General features: G+C 46.1%; 1 protein-coding gene across 2 annotated transcripts in view; it reads right to left on the minus strand.

Annotated features, from left to right (window-relative positions):
• Positions 1-16,161, minus strand: part of NUB1 (negative regulator of ubiquitin like proteins 1) — a 28,620-nt gene extending 12,459 nt beyond the window's left edge. Inside the window, exons 1-7 of one of the 2 annotated variants that reach the window (XM_006100994.3) lie at positions 16,048-16,161; positions 12,030-12,147; positions 9,411-9,578; positions 9,007-9,065; positions 8,046-8,116; positions 3,211-3,393; positions 2,771-2,859 (exon numbers count right to left, since the gene is read on the minus strand). In XM_006100994.3, the coding sequence (XP_006101056.1) occupies positions 2,771-2,859; positions 3,211-3,393; positions 8,046-8,116; positions 9,007-9,065; positions 9,411-9,578; positions 12,030-12,146 (687 nt within the window). In that variant the 5' untranslated portion in view covers position 12,147; positions 16,048-16,161. Of the gene's footprint in view, positions 1-2,770; positions 2,860-3,210; positions 3,394-8,045; positions 8,117-9,006; positions 9,066-9,410; positions 9,579-12,029; positions 12,148-15,646; positions 15,790-16,047 lie in introns of those variants that run through there. The other variant, XM_023764544.1, reaches the window with a different exon arrangement.
• Between the last annotated feature and the right edge of the window lie 1,084 nt (positions 16,162-17,245).

Here is a 17,245-nt window from a genome sequence, read left to right on the forward strand (position 1 = left end):
GCTCCTCAACCCCCTGATGGGCCCTGCTCTGTGCGTGACAGGGTACGGAGCCCCAACCCCCCTGATGGGCCCTGCTCTGTGAGTGACGGGGCAGCGCCCCAACCCCCTGATTGGCCCTGCTCTGTGCATGACAGGGGGTGGCGCCGCAACCTCCCCATCCACCCTGCCTTGAGTGTGACAGGGGGCGGTGCCCCAACCCCCCAATCGGCCCTACCCTGAGCGTGACTAGGGGTGGCATCGCAACCTCCCGATCCGCCCTGCTCTGTGCATGACAGGGGGCGGCGCCCCAACTCCCCAATCGGTCCTGCTCTGAGCCCGACCAGGGACTGCACCTAGGGATTGGGCCTGCCCTCTGCCACCCGGGAGCAGGCCTAAGCCAGCAGGTCGTTATCTCCCGAGGGGTCCCAGACTGCAAGAGGGCACAGGCCGGGCTGAGGGACCCCCCCTTCCCGCCCAGAGTGCACAAATTTTTGTGCACCGGGCCTCTAGTCTATAATAATAAAAGCATAATATGCTAATTAGACAGGACATCCTTCCGGACAAAGCCAGGGCTGTGAGGGAAGCCAGTGCCGGGGGAAGGAAGGCCTACTCTTGCATGAATTTCGTGCATCAAGCCTCTAATATATACATAAAAGGCTAAGTGACCGTCCAACCGTCTGACCATCCAGTACCTATGACGCACACTGACCACCAGGGGGAGATGCACAACGTAGGAGCTGCCAAGCTGCGGTGACTTGGCAGCAGCAGTTCTCGGGTGACACACCCCAAATCAGAGGGGAGGGAGCCCGATTCCTTGTGGGGCCATGCGATTCCACCTTTGGCCATGGGTTATGTTGTTCCTGGGGCACTGTCACCCAGAATCTGGTTTACTGCACACTTGTGTTTGCATTCTACACCCTGTATGACAGCAACTCGCACTCTGGGACCCCTTGGGGGATGTTGGAGAGCCGGTTTCAGCCAGATCCCCGCAGGCCAGGCTGAGGAACCCCACCTGCTGGAGGGACCGCGCTCACTCCCAGATGCCCTTCGAGCCACAGTGTCACCCCAGGAATTCTAGTTAATTTCCTTTCAATGTGCACGTCATCCATGCACTGGGCCACTAGTTTAATATAAGAGAGCATTGGACAAATAATTCCAACATTTAAAAAACAACAGGCCAGCCGGTGTGGCACAGTGGCTGAGCATCAACCTATGAACCAGGAGGTCACAGTTTGATTCCAAGTCAGGACACATGCCCGGATTGCAAGCTGGATCCCCTTTGTGGGGCGTGCAGGAGGCAGTCGATCAATGATTCTCTCTCATCATTGATGTTTCTATCTCTCTAGACCTCTCCCTTCATTGCTGAAATCAGTAACATTTTTTAAAAAATTAAAAAAACAATAAAGCAAACACCAATCCATTGGCAGTTACAAAGTTCTCTTATTAAAACTTAACTTTAATCTTCAATAATTTTAACATAGTAATTCATATAGTGAAACCTCCTCAAGACTGTCCTTTAAAGGTAGAAAAGTTAAAATTACCTAGACCCACAGTCACTAGTTATTTTGCTGTAGGAAGTTACTGGACTCCAGCTAGAGACCGAGCTCAGGGTCCAGGTTGTACAGTGCTGCTACATAGAGAACCCCTTGGATGTGTTCAAAGTTAAAACCACCCTCCTACCTATTCCAAATTCTAGAACAGGGACAGGGGGAGTGGAAAGACAAGGGAGACACAGTAGAATCACCTGTCATTCTTTCCCCAAACTACAGTTTCCCCAGTCTCCCACTCTAATCCATCCCTTAGGGGACTTGGCCCTCTCTCAAAATCAACCCCACCGAACCCCCAATACTGAAGGCAGGGCATCGCACCACTTGGGAATGTTCCAAGTCACTGCTACAGGACAGTGAGGTCATGCTGTTTTGTACCTCTGCCTTGGAAATCACAGAGTGAATATGCTTTGTGCTTTGTATGGTTATATCCTCTGTTTATAAGCTGGAGACAGAAAACTGCTTCTGATCCTTTGTAACATTCCAAGATAAAATGACTAGAAAACCAGCTGTTCCGACAGCAAATCCAAGAAGAAGCTGTAAGTGCCCTGGCCAGCATGGCTCAGTTGTTAGTATGTCGGCCCGGGCACTGGAGAGTTGCGGGTTTGATTCCTGGCCTGGCTGGTATGGCTCAATGGTTGAGCATCAACCTATGAACCAGGAGATCAGGGTTTGATTCCCAGTCAGGACACATGCCCGGGTTTGGGGCAGAATCCTCAGTAGGGGGCATGTATGAGGTATCCAATCAATGATTCCCTCTCATTACTGATGTTTCTCTCTCTCTTTCCTTCTCCCTAATTCTATGAAATCAATACAAATATGTAGTAACAACAAAAAAAGGATCTATACCTGGGTTGCAGGGCTGATCCCCACCCCCTGGTTAGATGTGTGTGGGAGGCAACGGATCAATGTCTCTGTCATATCGATGTTTCTCTCTTTCTCTCCCCTGTCTCTTCCACTCCCCTTAAAAAAAAAAAAAAAAAGAACAAGCCCTAACTTTTTAAAAAATATATTTTTATTTATTTCAGAAAGGAAGGGAGAGGGAGAGAGTGATAGAAACATCAATGATGAGAGGGAATCATTGATCTGATGCCTCCTGTATGTCCCCTACTGGGGATCGAGCCCACAACCCCGGCATGTGCCCTTGAACAGAATCAAACCCGGGACCCTTCAGTCCACAGGCCTAACCAAAGCTCTATCCAGAGCCAAATTAGCTAGGGCTGTAAATTTCTTACAGTACTTACTTTTCTTTCTGATGGAGGAATTTTAATTGATCTGCCCGTCTGGTTAGCTATCTCTAAGTATGGTGTGGTTTCTGAATCCACCATCTCACCTGCAAGAAGGCCAAAGGGAACTTTATGAATTCAATGTTAAAAAGCAATGACGGTTATACATACTTAAAATGTTAAAACTATTGGGAAGAAAACCAATGAGAGCACTGGCTGGTGTGGCTTAGTTGATTGGGCATCATCCCGTGCACTGAATTGATGTTTCTATCTCTCTCTCCCCCTCTGGAATCAATAAAAATACATTTAAAATGAATAAATAAATAAATAAATAAATAAATAAATAAAATAAAAATATTAAAAAGAAAAGCCATGAGAACTGTAATGCCCCCACATTGGTAGGATTGGCTGCTACCTTGAAGTACTCAGTGAGGTGAAAAGCCCAAAGCCCCGTGTACCTCTCTCTGCCAGTATCTCTAGTCCTCTCTTTGTCCTCTGAATTCTCTTTTCTTTGAGTTCGGCTTCATTTTGCTCTTCTTCTTCGACCTGGAAGTTCTTCCTTGCGTCCTCTTCAGACTGCTTTAGTTCCAGCACCATGGCTTTCACGTTGTGTGTCACTCCCTGCTCTTCAAGTGCTTTCCCTGTGAAAATGAGAAATGCACGCTGTAAAAAGCCTTTCCACGTACTCGGTAACAGGCCACTCTCTCCATGCTCAACAGGATTCTTAAACCTGCCTTAGCACTTGCAAACTGCCAGGTCAAATGGCGAGGACACGTTTAACTTTGGTTGTGTAACTCTATGACCATTAACCAGTGAGTAAAATCAGCCAGTGAAAACAGAGCAAATTCATTCTTTCCAATCTTCTTTATTTTCATCATTAGATCAGACTGAAGCAATACATATTTGAGACTATCACTGGGAGAGCACTACACTAGACAATAGAACAAGAAAACGAGAAAATGTAATAAGTGAATTTTCCTACCCCTGGTTCGAGAAGTGACCCACCCAACTCGGAGCAGTGAACGAGCAGCCACGGTGCAGCAGTGCACTGGGAGAAGTCATTTACTGTCGAGGTTAAGAGCACAGACCCTGGGTTCTATCACTTCTAACTCGGAGGCCCTGAGTAAGCTACGTATCTTCCAGGACCCAGTTTTCTAATATATAAGCTGGCTCTATGAAAAAAATTAATCAAAGCCCAGCCAGCATGGCTCAGTGGTTGAACATCAACTTATGATCCAGGAGATCACAGTTTGATTCTCGATCAGGGCACATGCCTGGGTTGCAGGCTCAATCCCCAGTGTGGGGCGTGTAGGAGGTGGCTGATCAATGATTCTCTCTCATCATTGATGTTTCTATCTTTCTCCCTTCTTCCTTCCTCTCTGAAATCAATAAAAAATATAATCAAATATATAAACCTAACAAAAATTAAGTCAAAGATACAAATAAACCACCACCAAAATGAAAAAAGGGTAAACATAAATGCAAACAGATTTTAAAATAAAAATTATGAACTACAAATATAAAAATCTGAACACAGTTCTGAAAAATGCTATTTGGATATATAATATATATATACACACGTACATATATGTGTATATATACATATAAATATATATATATGTGCATATATACATATGTTTAAATATAATTTTATTTTATTTTTTAAAATATATTTTATTGATTTTTTACAGAGAGGAAGGGAGAGAGATAGTTAGAAACATTGATGAGTGAGAAACATCTATCAGCTGCCCCCTGCACATCTCCTACTGGGGATGTACCCACAACCAAGGTACATGCCTTGACCGGAATTGAACCTGGGACCCTTCAGTCCGCAGGCTGACACTCTATCCATCGAGCCAAACTGGCTAGGGCTAAATATATTTTTATTGATTTGAGAGGGGAAGGGAGAGGGAGAGATAGAAACATCTATAAGAGAGAATCATTGATCGGCTGCCTCCTGCATGCCCCCCACTGGTGGTCGAGTCTGCAACCCAGGCATGCGCCCTTGACCGCAATCAAACCCGGGAACCTTTAGTCCACAGGCTGACACTCTATCCACTTAGCCAAACCAGCTAGGACTATTTATATATATAAAAGCCCAGTGACTGGAACGGTGGAACAACGGGAACGACCAGTGGCTATGACATTCACTGTGACAGCCAACCAGCATGATCCGGGCCCTGATTGGCCCCAGCCCCCAATCAGCTCCCTACACCCTGATTGGGGGTGGGCAAAATGCCCGCCCCCCACTGGCCATCGGGGCAGGCCAGCCAACCCCAACCATGCACGAATTCGTGCACCGGGCCTCTAGTCCATATATATAAAAGCCTAAGCGACCAGACGGCTGGACAGTAGCTATGACACGCACTGACCATCAGGGGGTAGACACTCAACACAGGAGCTGCCCCTTGGTGGTCAGTGCGGTCCCACAGCGGGCACACTGCTCAGCTGACAGACGGGTGCCAGACACCGGGCTCATGGCTGGCGAGCACAGCTACGGCGGCACAAGCCTCTCCCACGGACACTCCTCGTGCGCCCAAGCGACAGTGGTGGCAGGCGCAGCAGGGCCGGGATGAGTGGGAGCGGCACGTCACCCAGCCCAGGCTCAGGCTCCTCCCTGGCTACCTGCGGATTGACACAGACAGCGGGCTGGAGCCCGACGAGTTGGCGGGTAAGGCCGGGCTGCAGCGGCGTGGAGGTCCGCTGATCCCCGCAGGCCAGGCCAAGGGACCCCACTGGTGCACGAATCCGTGCACTGGGCCTCCAGTATATATATATTTTAAAGAAACTTGATATAAAGATCTACTGATGGCCAAGTCACATTGGTAAGGAACCAAGAGGGGACTTGTTTTACTAGGTTTTAAACCTATAATAAAACCACAGTAGGGAGATTAAAAATGGCATCAGAGTAATTGGAAGCTACACTGACATGCTTCCAAGACCAAACTGGAATTACAACTAAAATACAGGAAAATCATCCTGAATAACCAACTAAAGATTAGCTGGAGAGAACCCTGATAACCAAGTATGGAAAGTGGAGACCTCATAGAGACTGGTAGGAAGGGTGGAGGTGCGAAAGGGCTGGCCGGCCTTCCATAGTCAACAGGAGGAATATGTCAGCTGTGGGAGGTTCCTACTGAGAACTCTGGGGTCTAAACCCCAAGCTGGGCTCCTCAGCCCAAAGCACCAGAACTGAAAAAGGTGCCCACATAACATCTGGCTATGAAAAGCAACAGGGTTGCTGTCTGCCAAGGAGCGATGGCTGAAAATGCAGGCACCCTCTTAAAGGGCCAGCACACAAAATTTCACGTGCAGCCACTCACCTAGGGCTCCAGCAGAGGGAAGGCAGAGTGGACTGGAACTGTGTGAGCAGAAATAAGGTTTGGGTGGCTCTGGGGTTAGAACTCGAAAGGCAAACACCCTGGTTTACTATGCTGAGTCATTCCCTCATGCTGCAGAGAACATCTTTCTCTGGTGACCATTAAAACAGCAGTCGCCAACCTTTCGGACCTCACGGACCACCAGTGATCCGTGGACCACCAGCTGGCGACCGCTGCATTAAAAGACTAAGAATAACAATCAGCCTGAAGGCAGAAGAAATTGCCCCACCCTGTGGTCCATAGCCTGAGGTTAATCAAGACTGAATACAATCAGATTACAGGCAGAGGCAGGTCTCTGGAGACTTTGAGTCTTTGCCTGATCTAAGTCAGGGCCCAGGGCTAGGAAAAGCCCTTGTATACATCTTGGTCCTTTCCAAAGGTACCCAGCCCCAGCAGAGGGAGCCACAAGCTGTGGTTTGCTGATAGCTCCAAACAGGGAATTCAGAGTCTGACACTGTCATGCACTAGAGACTGGGAGACATAGCAGATCTACCTAATATATAGATAGAAACCCAAACAGGCAGCCAAAATGGGAAGACAAAAACCAAGCCCAAAAATGAAAGAACAAGAGAATTCTTTAGAAGAAGAGATAAATGAAATGGAAATAAGAAATTTATCAGACATAGAGTTCAGAATAATGACTGCATGCATAGATGCTCAACAGCATGAGAAGACATAATAACTCAAAGGGTTAAAGAGAATAAAACAGGACAGAAAAAAACTTATTGTACTTTGCAGATATCTTGCAGAAAGCCTGCAACCTTGAGCACCGCATGGCCCAGATAACTACTAGTCTCTGATGCTGGGAGGAACCAAGGACGGACTGGACCCTTATGTCAGCAGAGCCACTTACAGCCAGCAAAAATGAATAAAAACCTATCTCTCCCTGCTCTCTTCACTGATGCCTTTCTTGGTCTCAGCCCAACTGCACCCAGGTGCCTGAAATAAAAATCTCTTTTGATACATTATGACTTCATGTCATAGGTGTGCAACCCCAACCCACTCTGAACCTTTCAGTAACTATGAAGGATGACATTGCACTAATAAAGAATACAATGGAAGGAATACACAGCAGATTAGGGGAAGCTGAGGACTGGATCAGTGAATTAGAAGACAGGGTAGAAAATCACTCAGAGAACCAAAAAGAAAAAACAATTAAAAAACAGGAGGACAGCTTAAGGGAGCTGTGAGACAACAGGAAATTTAACAATGTTCGCATCATAGGAGTACCAGAATGGGAAGAAAGTGAGCAAGGGATAGAAAACATGTTTGAAGAAATAATGGAAGAAAACTTCTCTAATCTGGTGAAGGAAAAAGTTGCACAAGTCCAGGAGGCACAGAGAATCCCAAGCAAGCAGAACTCAAAAAGGCCCATGCCCAGACATATCATAATTAAAATGCAAAAAATTAAAGACAAAAAAAGAATCTTAAAGGCAGCAAGAGAAAAGCAATTTGTTACCTACGAAGGAGCTACCATAAGCCTGTCAGCTGATTTTTCATCAGAAACTTTACAGGCCAGAAGGAAATGGTATAAAATATTCAAGGTAATGAAAAGCAATGATTTGAAACCAGTATTACTATATCCAGCAAGGCTATCATTCAAAATAGATGATGAAATAAAGAGCTTCCAAGACAAAAAAAAATAAAGGCTAAATGAGTTCATCACCATCAAGCAAGCATTACAATAGTGAATGTCTTTCTTCCCCACTAGCACAGAGCAGACAATGAATATTAGAAAAGCTGTTTGCTGCTTTACCTTTTTATTTTAGTAAACTCTAAAATAATTGGTTTTGGATTATATATGCAATAAAACCACTAGACATTTGTGAATAGGGGAAGAGAAAAAAAGATGCAAAGCCATTATTTCTATATTAACTTTATTTTTAAATTCTGCCTATTTTGCCATAACATACCTAGTTGAAGTTGCTTCTTATTTATGACAATTTTGATATAATTTTCTTGAAATCCAAAGGTTTCAGCTATTCTGTAAAATAAACCAGTGAAAACTGTAATCAAATTTGTTATTTTCCCTTAAATAGTTTAACCATGATTAGCTATTTTATACATTTTACTCAGAAACACCCAGTATTTCAATTTACTGACTCACAAACATCACTTCATGATATGCAAGAGACAATGTCCTTTTTAAAACTAGCTATTTACTTGTTTCCTCATGAAGTGGAGACACTGGTACAGGATAGCCATTTAAACATCAGGGCCCTAGCTACCCATCAGGAGAAGATCCATTCTCTGTACCTTCTGCAGCCCCCTGGAGGAGCCCATAATAAGGAGCTGTTCCACACAATCCTGAATCCATCCCTAACAGCCCTGATGCAGACCAAAGAGGAAAATGAGAAAAATCAGCTTCAGAAATATGGGCTGGCGACACTCACCAGTGAGTGAGACAACTGACCAGGTCTCAAAAGTTAGAATTTCACTAGTAGGTGACAGGCAGGTATTTTTTTCTTTCTACAGATGGGCCAACAGTCTGAAACTCTTTGCTGAATGGCTCAGCAAGTTATCAGGGTACTAAGGAATAAAATTCAAAGCTAAGGACCTGGTGACCCCAGCTGTCTCCTATTTATATTAGTCATTCATTAGTCACACATGCATCAAGTGCTTGTTAGGTGGTGGACCTGGAGTTTCCACCTGATCTCGAGTTTTACCAGGAAATGAAGAAGAGTGGTGCGAGTCGAGTTCTCATTTGTCCTTCACTACCAGTGTGAGCCTGTAAGTCCTGCAGCCTCAAAGCCTCAATTTCCCTTCCATAAAGTGAGGAGACTAACACCTGCCCTATCTCTCTTCCAGGCTGGCCACCAGAATCAAATGCCCCAACTTAAAAGGTTTGGGGGCACCAGGCACACGGATACTTACTTAGATCTCAATTCTCTGCCGGTGATGTGCAATCGAGTTTCTAAGAGGTTCTTCCTATCCTATTAAAAATCAGACAAATAAAATAACTTTGGATTATAGCTTTCTTTATTATTATTATTATTTTTAGGGAGAGAAAAAGGGAGATAGATATATATATATAGAGAGAGAGAAACATCAATCAGTTCCCCCCTGCACACCCTCTACTGGGAATCAAGCCCACAACCCAGGCATGTGCCCTGACCGGGAATGGAACTGGCAACCTTTTGGTGCACAGGACAACACCCAACCAAGCCACTGGCCAGGGCTGGATTATAGCTTTTTAAAAAATATATCATAATTTATTTGATCACCTCACTAAGTTAACTAGGCATTACTACCTACATAAACTTGAGAAAATTACTCACTTTTCTTAGTCGTGGAGGTAAAAATACCTCAATTGTAGCAATTCCTGTTGTCTTATAATTTTCATTTCCTGTGCCACGCTCAATTGCTTTGCAACGTATTTCTTCTATTATCTTCTCTACTTCATTTTCACAACATTCTAGCTTGTCAGAGTACTTCTTAGCAAGGTCCTAAGAAAAACCAGAAAACAGTTCAGTGTAGTACCAACCCAAAATAAGATGGAGGTCAAAATACAGAATAGCACATGGATGATTCGAAGGCAAAAATCTCTGATGAGTGGTAGTCATATTATAGTGAAATCCAGGCTGGCCTGATATCTTTTTTTTTCCCCCTCACCCACAGAGTGAGGATATTTTTCCATTGATTTTTAGAGAAAGTGGGAGGGAGGGGGGCATGGGGGAGAGAGAGAAGAGAGAGAGAAAAACATCTATTGGTTGTCTCCGCTTAACGGTGACCAGGGCTGGGGATTGAACCTGCAACTGAGATACACACCCTTGACCAGGAATCAAATCCTTGACCCGTCAATCCTCTGGCCGACACTCTAACCACTGAGAAAACTGGCCAGGCCTGATATCTTGCAAGGTATAGAAACAAATAAAGGGTAGGAAAACTGACTCAAGAGAAAAAATGAAAATAACTGAGATTATTCTAGGGAAAAAAGACAAGTGGACTATAACTTATGCGACTGTAATATATAAAAATTATTTTAAGACATGCCCTGGCTAGGTAGCTCAGTTGGTTAGAGCGTCGTCCTAGATATGCCAAGGTTTCGGGTTTAATTCTCGGTCAGGGCACATACAAGCAACAATCAACAAATCCATTAAATAAGTGGGACAATAAATCAATGTTACTCTCTCTCCCTTCCTCTTTCTCTAAAATCAATCAACAAATAACATTTTTTAAAAAGAAAGAGTGAACTAATCAACTCCACTGGAGGGGGAAAAGACAAAACAGAGAAAACACTCTGTTTTCTAACTTGTGAGAACAAGTCAGGGTAAACATAAATAACTTTCTTAACAGAAAATTCAAGAAAATTCTGAATCACTGATACTGCTTGTAAAATAGTAATTTGTTAGACATATTCAACAGAACTCAAGAAAGTGCTCCACTTCCTATTATGGTTTATTTTAAAAGACACAAATGAACATCTAGCTAAAGAGGGAAACAGGTGGAGTCTGAAAGGGTCTGGGGTTCACCACATGGATGTGTTTGCCAATCTGGAAGCTCCCCAAAACCCACCACTTAAGGGATTTTATGGAGGTTCCATTATGTGGGCATGACTGATTAAACCATTGGGCACGGGTGATTAGCTGGCTCTCCAGCCCGCTCCTCTCCCCCCTTCCCAGAGGCTGGAGGGTGGAGCTGAGTCCCAAGCCTCTAATCAGTTTGGACTTTTGGTGACCAGCCCCATCCTGAAGCTGTTGCCAAGAGCTGCCTAATTAGAACAAAAGATACTCCTATCGCCCAGGGTTTTAGGAGTTCTGTGCCAGGAACCAAATAGCTTTCTTATCATGCCATGCCTAACTTCTGAGCCCCAAGAGATAATAATAAGCAAATTCAGAAAAGTCAGAAGGTGGTTGCAAAAAGTAAAAAGTGAGGCCTGTCAGGGACAGGAGATAGGAAAACTCTTAAGACCCTGATACAGTTGTCACCTTCCAAGTGCATCACTGTGTCACAACACAGGACAATCTAATGCCCTCATGACAATCCTTCATCCCTGATAAATGTTACATCATTTATCTCAAGATACTCATTCTGAAAAAGCAGAAAAGTGTGTGCTAGGATATTTCAATAGATTTCTATTAAAAAATTAATGTTTTTCTCTGCTCAAAAAAGCAGAAAAATTTCAATTTCTAGAAATTTCACATATGTTGAGTAAGGCCATTTCTGATGCCATCAAAAACTGAGGCATAACTACTGGGAAAATATGGTAGTTTGGGAAAATGAACAGAGCCACAGTGTAAGAAAAATCAGGAGAGGGAGCAATTGTTTCCTAGCAGACCATGTTAACAAGGGGGGCTGAGCCCCACCCAAGACACTCACCCTGCACACGTAACACTCACTCACTGGCACTGGTACTGCCACACTAGCAGGTCAAAGGCAGTCTCCAGATTAGTAACTTTAGATAATGCTGTGAAGGTATTAAAGAGAGTATATGGCCCAGCTGGTGTGGCTCAGAGGTTGAGCATCGATCTATGATCCAAGAGGGCACAAGCCCATGTTGCAGGCTCGATCCCCAGTAGGGGGCAAGCAGAAGGCAGCCAATCAATGATTCTCCCTCTTCATTGATGTTTCTATCTCTCTCTCTCCCTTCCTCTCTGAAATCAATAAAAATATATTTAAAAATGAAAAAATCTCATCCCCCACCTTGCTTTCTCCCTTGATTTCCTGTAATCTCCCTAATTTCGTTAATTCCAAATGTATATAAGAAACTGCAAACTGTCATTCTGGGAAGCATTTTTCTCAGACTGTTAAGATCTTGCTTCCAGGTTTGTACTCTGTTTGGTTCAAATAAAAACGCTAATAAACTTATACAAATTTCTACAGGTTTGGACATTCTTATGTCGACACCAAGGAGACTTGTAACACTGCTAATTATCTATGTCTTAAAAGATAAATACCTTCAATGCCAAACCAACTTCTTTGTTTTCATCTGTATATGGAGGTTTCCAAAGTTGAATTCTGTCTTCCCTTAAAAACTGGGTCAATTTTGCTTGGAGATACTTCTTTTGCGCCATCCTTGAAAGCAAAACAGTGCAGCAATGATACCCCCACACATCTCAAGGTGCTTGATAACTACCTACATGCTGATGTGTTTTGTAGCATAAGCAGAGCTCCTACACTCTTCCCACTCCAGTTTAATCTAAATTACTTGTAGGTTAGATTTTAACTAGCTCCAGACTTCTCTAAAATATACATATTTATATGTAGTGGGATATATATTTCTTATACATTCAATTATACATTACATTAAATATGTATTTCAAAGTTGCCAATATGTAGCAAGGTTTATTACACCTTTTTATTTGTTAACCTATTATTCTCTAAGCTACGTAAAAAGATAAAATAAGAGAAAGATGAATCCCTAAAGTAGTGAACTTTTCTAAGAAACTCAACAAGGAGCTTATAAAGTCTCTTGCATTTTGGCTAGTTTAACATGAAACAAATACCAACTACTCTGGTAGATAACCATAAAGAAAAACTTTATGTGAACTATCAATAATACATATTCTTTGTATCTGAATTTTTAAAATTCAGCACTTACAATACTGGAAAAGTACTGCATGATACTTTGTGACAACAGCACAACAGCAGACCTACACATTTAACACCAACTGCGTGAAACAACATTTTACAGCGGAGAAACCCAGGCCCCCGGTTTGTAAAATGACCCAGCTAAGGTCACATAATTAGCCAGCACCATCACTAGCTCTGGGACTTCTGCCTACAACATCGGACTCTGCATTCTGTCTCAAGTCTCTTGCTGCTTCTCTGTCCTATGTATGTAACTACCCTCTCCCAAAGCAGCACCTGCCAGCTACTCGAACCTCAGTAGCAGAACAGTCAAAGGGTTCGGTGGGGTTGCCAGGGTCAGGGAACAGCTGGAAGGGAAAGTGTAGCCAAATCAGACAAGCAGTAAAAAAAAATAGAAAGTTATTAGGTCCTGCCCTGGCTGGGTAGCTCAGTTGGTTAGAGCGTTGTCCCCATACGCCAAGGTTGTGGATTCTCTGGTCAAAAGCAACCAATGACTGCTTAAATAAATGGAACAACAAATCAATGTTTCTCTCTCCCTTCCTCTGTCTCTCTCAAATCAATCAAAAAAATTTTAAAGAAAGTTATTAGGGTCCTAGCCTGTTTGGCTCAGTGGATAGAGCGTCGGCCCATAGACTGATGGGTCCCGGGGTTCAATTCTGATCAAGGGCACATATCTCGGTTGCAGGCTCAATCCCCAGCCCCGGTTGCCATGCATGTGGGAGGCAACCAATCGATGTGTCTCTCTGACACTGATGTTCTCTCCCCCTCCCTTCCACTCTCTCTAAAAAATCAATGGAGCCCTGACCGGTTTGGCTCAGTGGATAGAGCGTCGGCCTGCGGACTCAAGGGTTCCAGGTTCGATTCTGGTCAAGGGCATGTATCTTGGTTGCGGGCACATCCCCAGCTGGGGGTGTGCAGGAGGCAGCTGATCGATGTTTCTCTCTCATCGATGTTTCTGGCTTTCTATCTCTCCCTCTCCCTTCCTCTCTGTAAAAAATCAATAAAATATATTTTCTTAAAAAATCAATGGAAAAATATCCTCAGGTGAGTATTAACAAACAAAAAAAGAAAGCTATTAGGTACTGAGGATGAAGATAAGTTCTAGAGAGCAAAAAAATAGGAGTTAGCCCTAGTCAGTATGTTCAGTGGTTAGAGTGTTGACCCTCAGACCGAAGGGTCTCGGGTTCGATTCCTGCTCAATGGCACATACCTCAATTGCAGGTTTGATCCCTGGCCTGAGCTATGTGAGGTATGTGTGGGAGGCAACCAATTGTTTCTCTCTGTCTCTCTTCCACCCTCTCTAAAAATCAATGGAAAAAAATATCCTCAGATAAGGATAAAAAAAGAAAAATAGGAGTTAATGTAACCTAGATAAGTAACTTTTCTATTCAGGACCTGTATTCCATACTCCCCAAAACCCAATTCACCTGATTTTTTTTTTTTAAAGAACAGTGTATTGATTTTTAGAGAGAGGGGGGAAAAGAGAGAAACATCCATGTGAGAGTGAGACATCAACTGGCTGCTTCCTACACTCCCCGCTACTGGGAATCCAGCCTGCAACCAGACATGTGCCTTGACCAGGAATGGAACCAGCAACTTCTCAATGCATAGGATGATGCTCAAAAAAATCAGCTCTGGTCAATGTGGCTCTGGTTTTTAAAATTTAATCCTCACCCGAGGATTTGTTTTACTAATTTTAGAGAGGAAGGGAGGGAGTGCGGGAGAGAAGGAGAGAGAGAAACATCGGCTGCCTTGCCCATTCACCCTGACTGGGGATGAAACCTGAAAGCCAGGTGTATGCCCTGACTGCAATCGACCCGCCACCTTTTGGGGTACCAGATGACTCTCCAGTTAACTGAGCCACACCAGCCAGGGCCCCAATTCACCCGATTTTTAAAATCAAGTGTGATAACTTCAGTGTATCCCATAAACAAGAATTTTAAAAGAAACTCCAAATCTATTCTATTTTATATCAGTTTGGAGGAGAGAAAGAGGGTCATCAGGACAGGGAGGAAGGGGAGGAAGGAACAAACACACCCGAAGAGGGTGGGGTGCGTTTGTCCCGGTCACCTAGAGAAAATCCTAGTTCAGTGATGGCGAACCTGTGACACACGTGTCAGAGGTGACACGCGAACTCATTTTTTTGGTTGATTTTTCTTTGTTAAATGGCATTTAAATATATAAAATAAATATCAAAAATATAAATCTTTGTTTTACTATGGTTGCAAATATCAAAAAATTTCTATATGTGACACGGCACCAGAGTTAAGTTAGGGTTTTTCAAAATGCTGACACGCCGAGCTCAAAAGGTTCGCCATCACTGTCTTCTAGGCCTTGCAGCACCAACTGCTTCTCACACAGTAAAAGCACAGAGAAGGGCGCCGTGTATTCGCTTTACAAACAAATAACATGACCACTACACAAAAACCAGTTCCCGGCTCACAAAATTTCAGAAATTCTGAATAAAATATTTGGAAGGTTGAATGCACAGCTCTCTGCCATTACCTGACCAAAGGGTCTCAGACACCCAGTGGGCGCCCCGCACGCCACCCACCAGCAAATAAACAGGACGGAGCCTGGGCCTGCACCGCCCACTCAATGCGTATAGAGGAAGATGAAACCTGTTGTGAAACCGACAAAACTTCAGTTACAGACAACAGAAAAGCGAGGATACAGACTTCAAGTCCAACCCAAAGGCAAAAAGGTTTAAAACACCCGTTTTCCATCCGAACTGGGGAACTGAAAGCACCGTGGGTGCCACACCCTGCTCCACGTTACAGCCCCCGAAGCAGGAATCCACTCGCTGCTCCGAACTGAAAGCGAAACGTTATCAACCTCCTTAAGTTTTCACTTTCGCTTTTGCAATAGACTGATCTACGCAACCTTTACCCAGAGCTCCTCAAATATATTTATACGTAAAATTAAAAGTTCCTGTATTTAAAAATAAGAGTAAGGGAAGGAAGTGGGAAATACTGGATCAGACCGTCAAGGCTGGAGAAGAGCGCCCGTGTTCTGCCACTAAACAGCAGAGAAAATCTGGCTCTGATTGCAAATGAACCGCAATGGCATCTGTGGACACCAGCGCCCGGGTCCGCGCTGGCCGGCCAGGAGGTCCGCGTCTCTGTGCACACACGTCCGTCTCCCGCCCACGCAGCCTCGGACCTTCGGAAATACCCCGCCACCCTCGCCCAGCCCAGCGCAGCGCGAACCGCGGGAGCGTCCCGACCCCCAGCCGCCGCCCCGGTCCCGGCCTGGCCTCCACGCAGGACGCCCAGCGCCCGCCGCGGGCGAGGAGGCGTCGGGGTCGCGCCGGGGACGATGGGCTCCGGGCGGCGATCCGGAGACCCCGGCCCAGGGCTGGAGGCTCGGCCGCTGTCTCCTCACCTGCGCCACCGGTGCGCCACCAGGACCCGCAGAGTGCCCGGATGCGGGGGCGGCCGCCGTTGGTTTTCATTCCGGGTGAGCCCGGCCACGCCCCCCCAGCCGCTGCCCCCAGCCGCTGCCGCCGCCGCTGCCCGTCCCGCCCCGCCCCGCCCTCTCGCGGCCAGAAAGAAGGGTTGTGGGCGGGGCTAGACGGGGCGGGCCTTAGGCAGAGAGAAAGCGGACTGGCGAGTAGGCTGTGGGGGCGTGGCAAGAGCAAAGATGGGGCGGGGCCGAAGCAAAGATGCGGTGGGGCCTGGCTGTGGTGGGGGCGGGGCCGGAGAGTGAACCTGGCCGAGCGCGAGGCAGTGGAGACTTGGGACCGCGCCGCTGGGAACCGAGGGGGAACCGTGTGCCCGACCCAGTTTGTCCGATTGAGTCTGGCTTCATTTTTCCAAAAGCCTTGAAAGAGGCCAGAGTGCCTTGCAGGAGGACCCGGAGGGAGGTCTGGGCCTCCTGCAGCCGGGTGCCGCCCCCTCGCCTGTCCTAAGCCTCGGGTGTCCTCCCGCCCCCCCCCCCCCCGCCCCAGAAACCCGGTAAACCTCGGGGTGCGGGTGAAGTTTCTCTGCCGCCCGCAGGCCCCGCTCTCTTAGACCAGTTCAATGTCGTAGATCCGCCAACCCCCAGAGCTTCCAGCTGCGGTAGATACAAGTCAACCTGTGGCCTGGGCTGTGTCCCTGCGTCCAGGTGAGGGAACCTGACGTTCGCGGAACAGCTGAGGGCGGCTGGAGAAATGTCCTGAGAACCGGGCAGAGCTCCGGTGGGTGAGCACAGGTTCTGGCAGGCAGACAGGGCATGGAAGACAGGAGTCCAGCCCCGGTCGCAGAGAGCTGGCTGGTTGAAGCGCTGGCCTCTCCTTTCCAGCCCCGAAGCCCGTCCTCGGACCTGCTCGAGCACCCCCCTGCGTGGGGCTGTGAGCACAGGGGCTGCGTGCGGGCAGCGGGTACCTGGGGAGCCACCAAGCGCTCGGCCTCAGCGGGGACATGTGGGTAAAACCTTGGGCTGGGGTCTGCCCCTGTCACTACACCGGGACAACTCCCGGGATTGGCCCCGGCAGTACATTTCCAAAAGCGGATGTACTGGGTCTAGGAATAACACCAGGGAGCCCTGCCTGTCCCAAAGGAGCTTTGTGTCGCCTCTGACACTGGCAGAAGAGTGGACC

This window comes from Myotis lucifugus, unplaced genomic scaffold (genome assembly GCF_000147115.1).
Source record: "Myotis lucifugus unplaced genomic scaffold, Myoluc2.0 scaffold_336, whole genome shotgun sequence".
NCBI classification, from domain to species: domain Eukaryota; kingdom Metazoa; phylum Chordata; class Mammalia; order Chiroptera; family Vespertilionidae; genus Myotis; species Myotis lucifugus.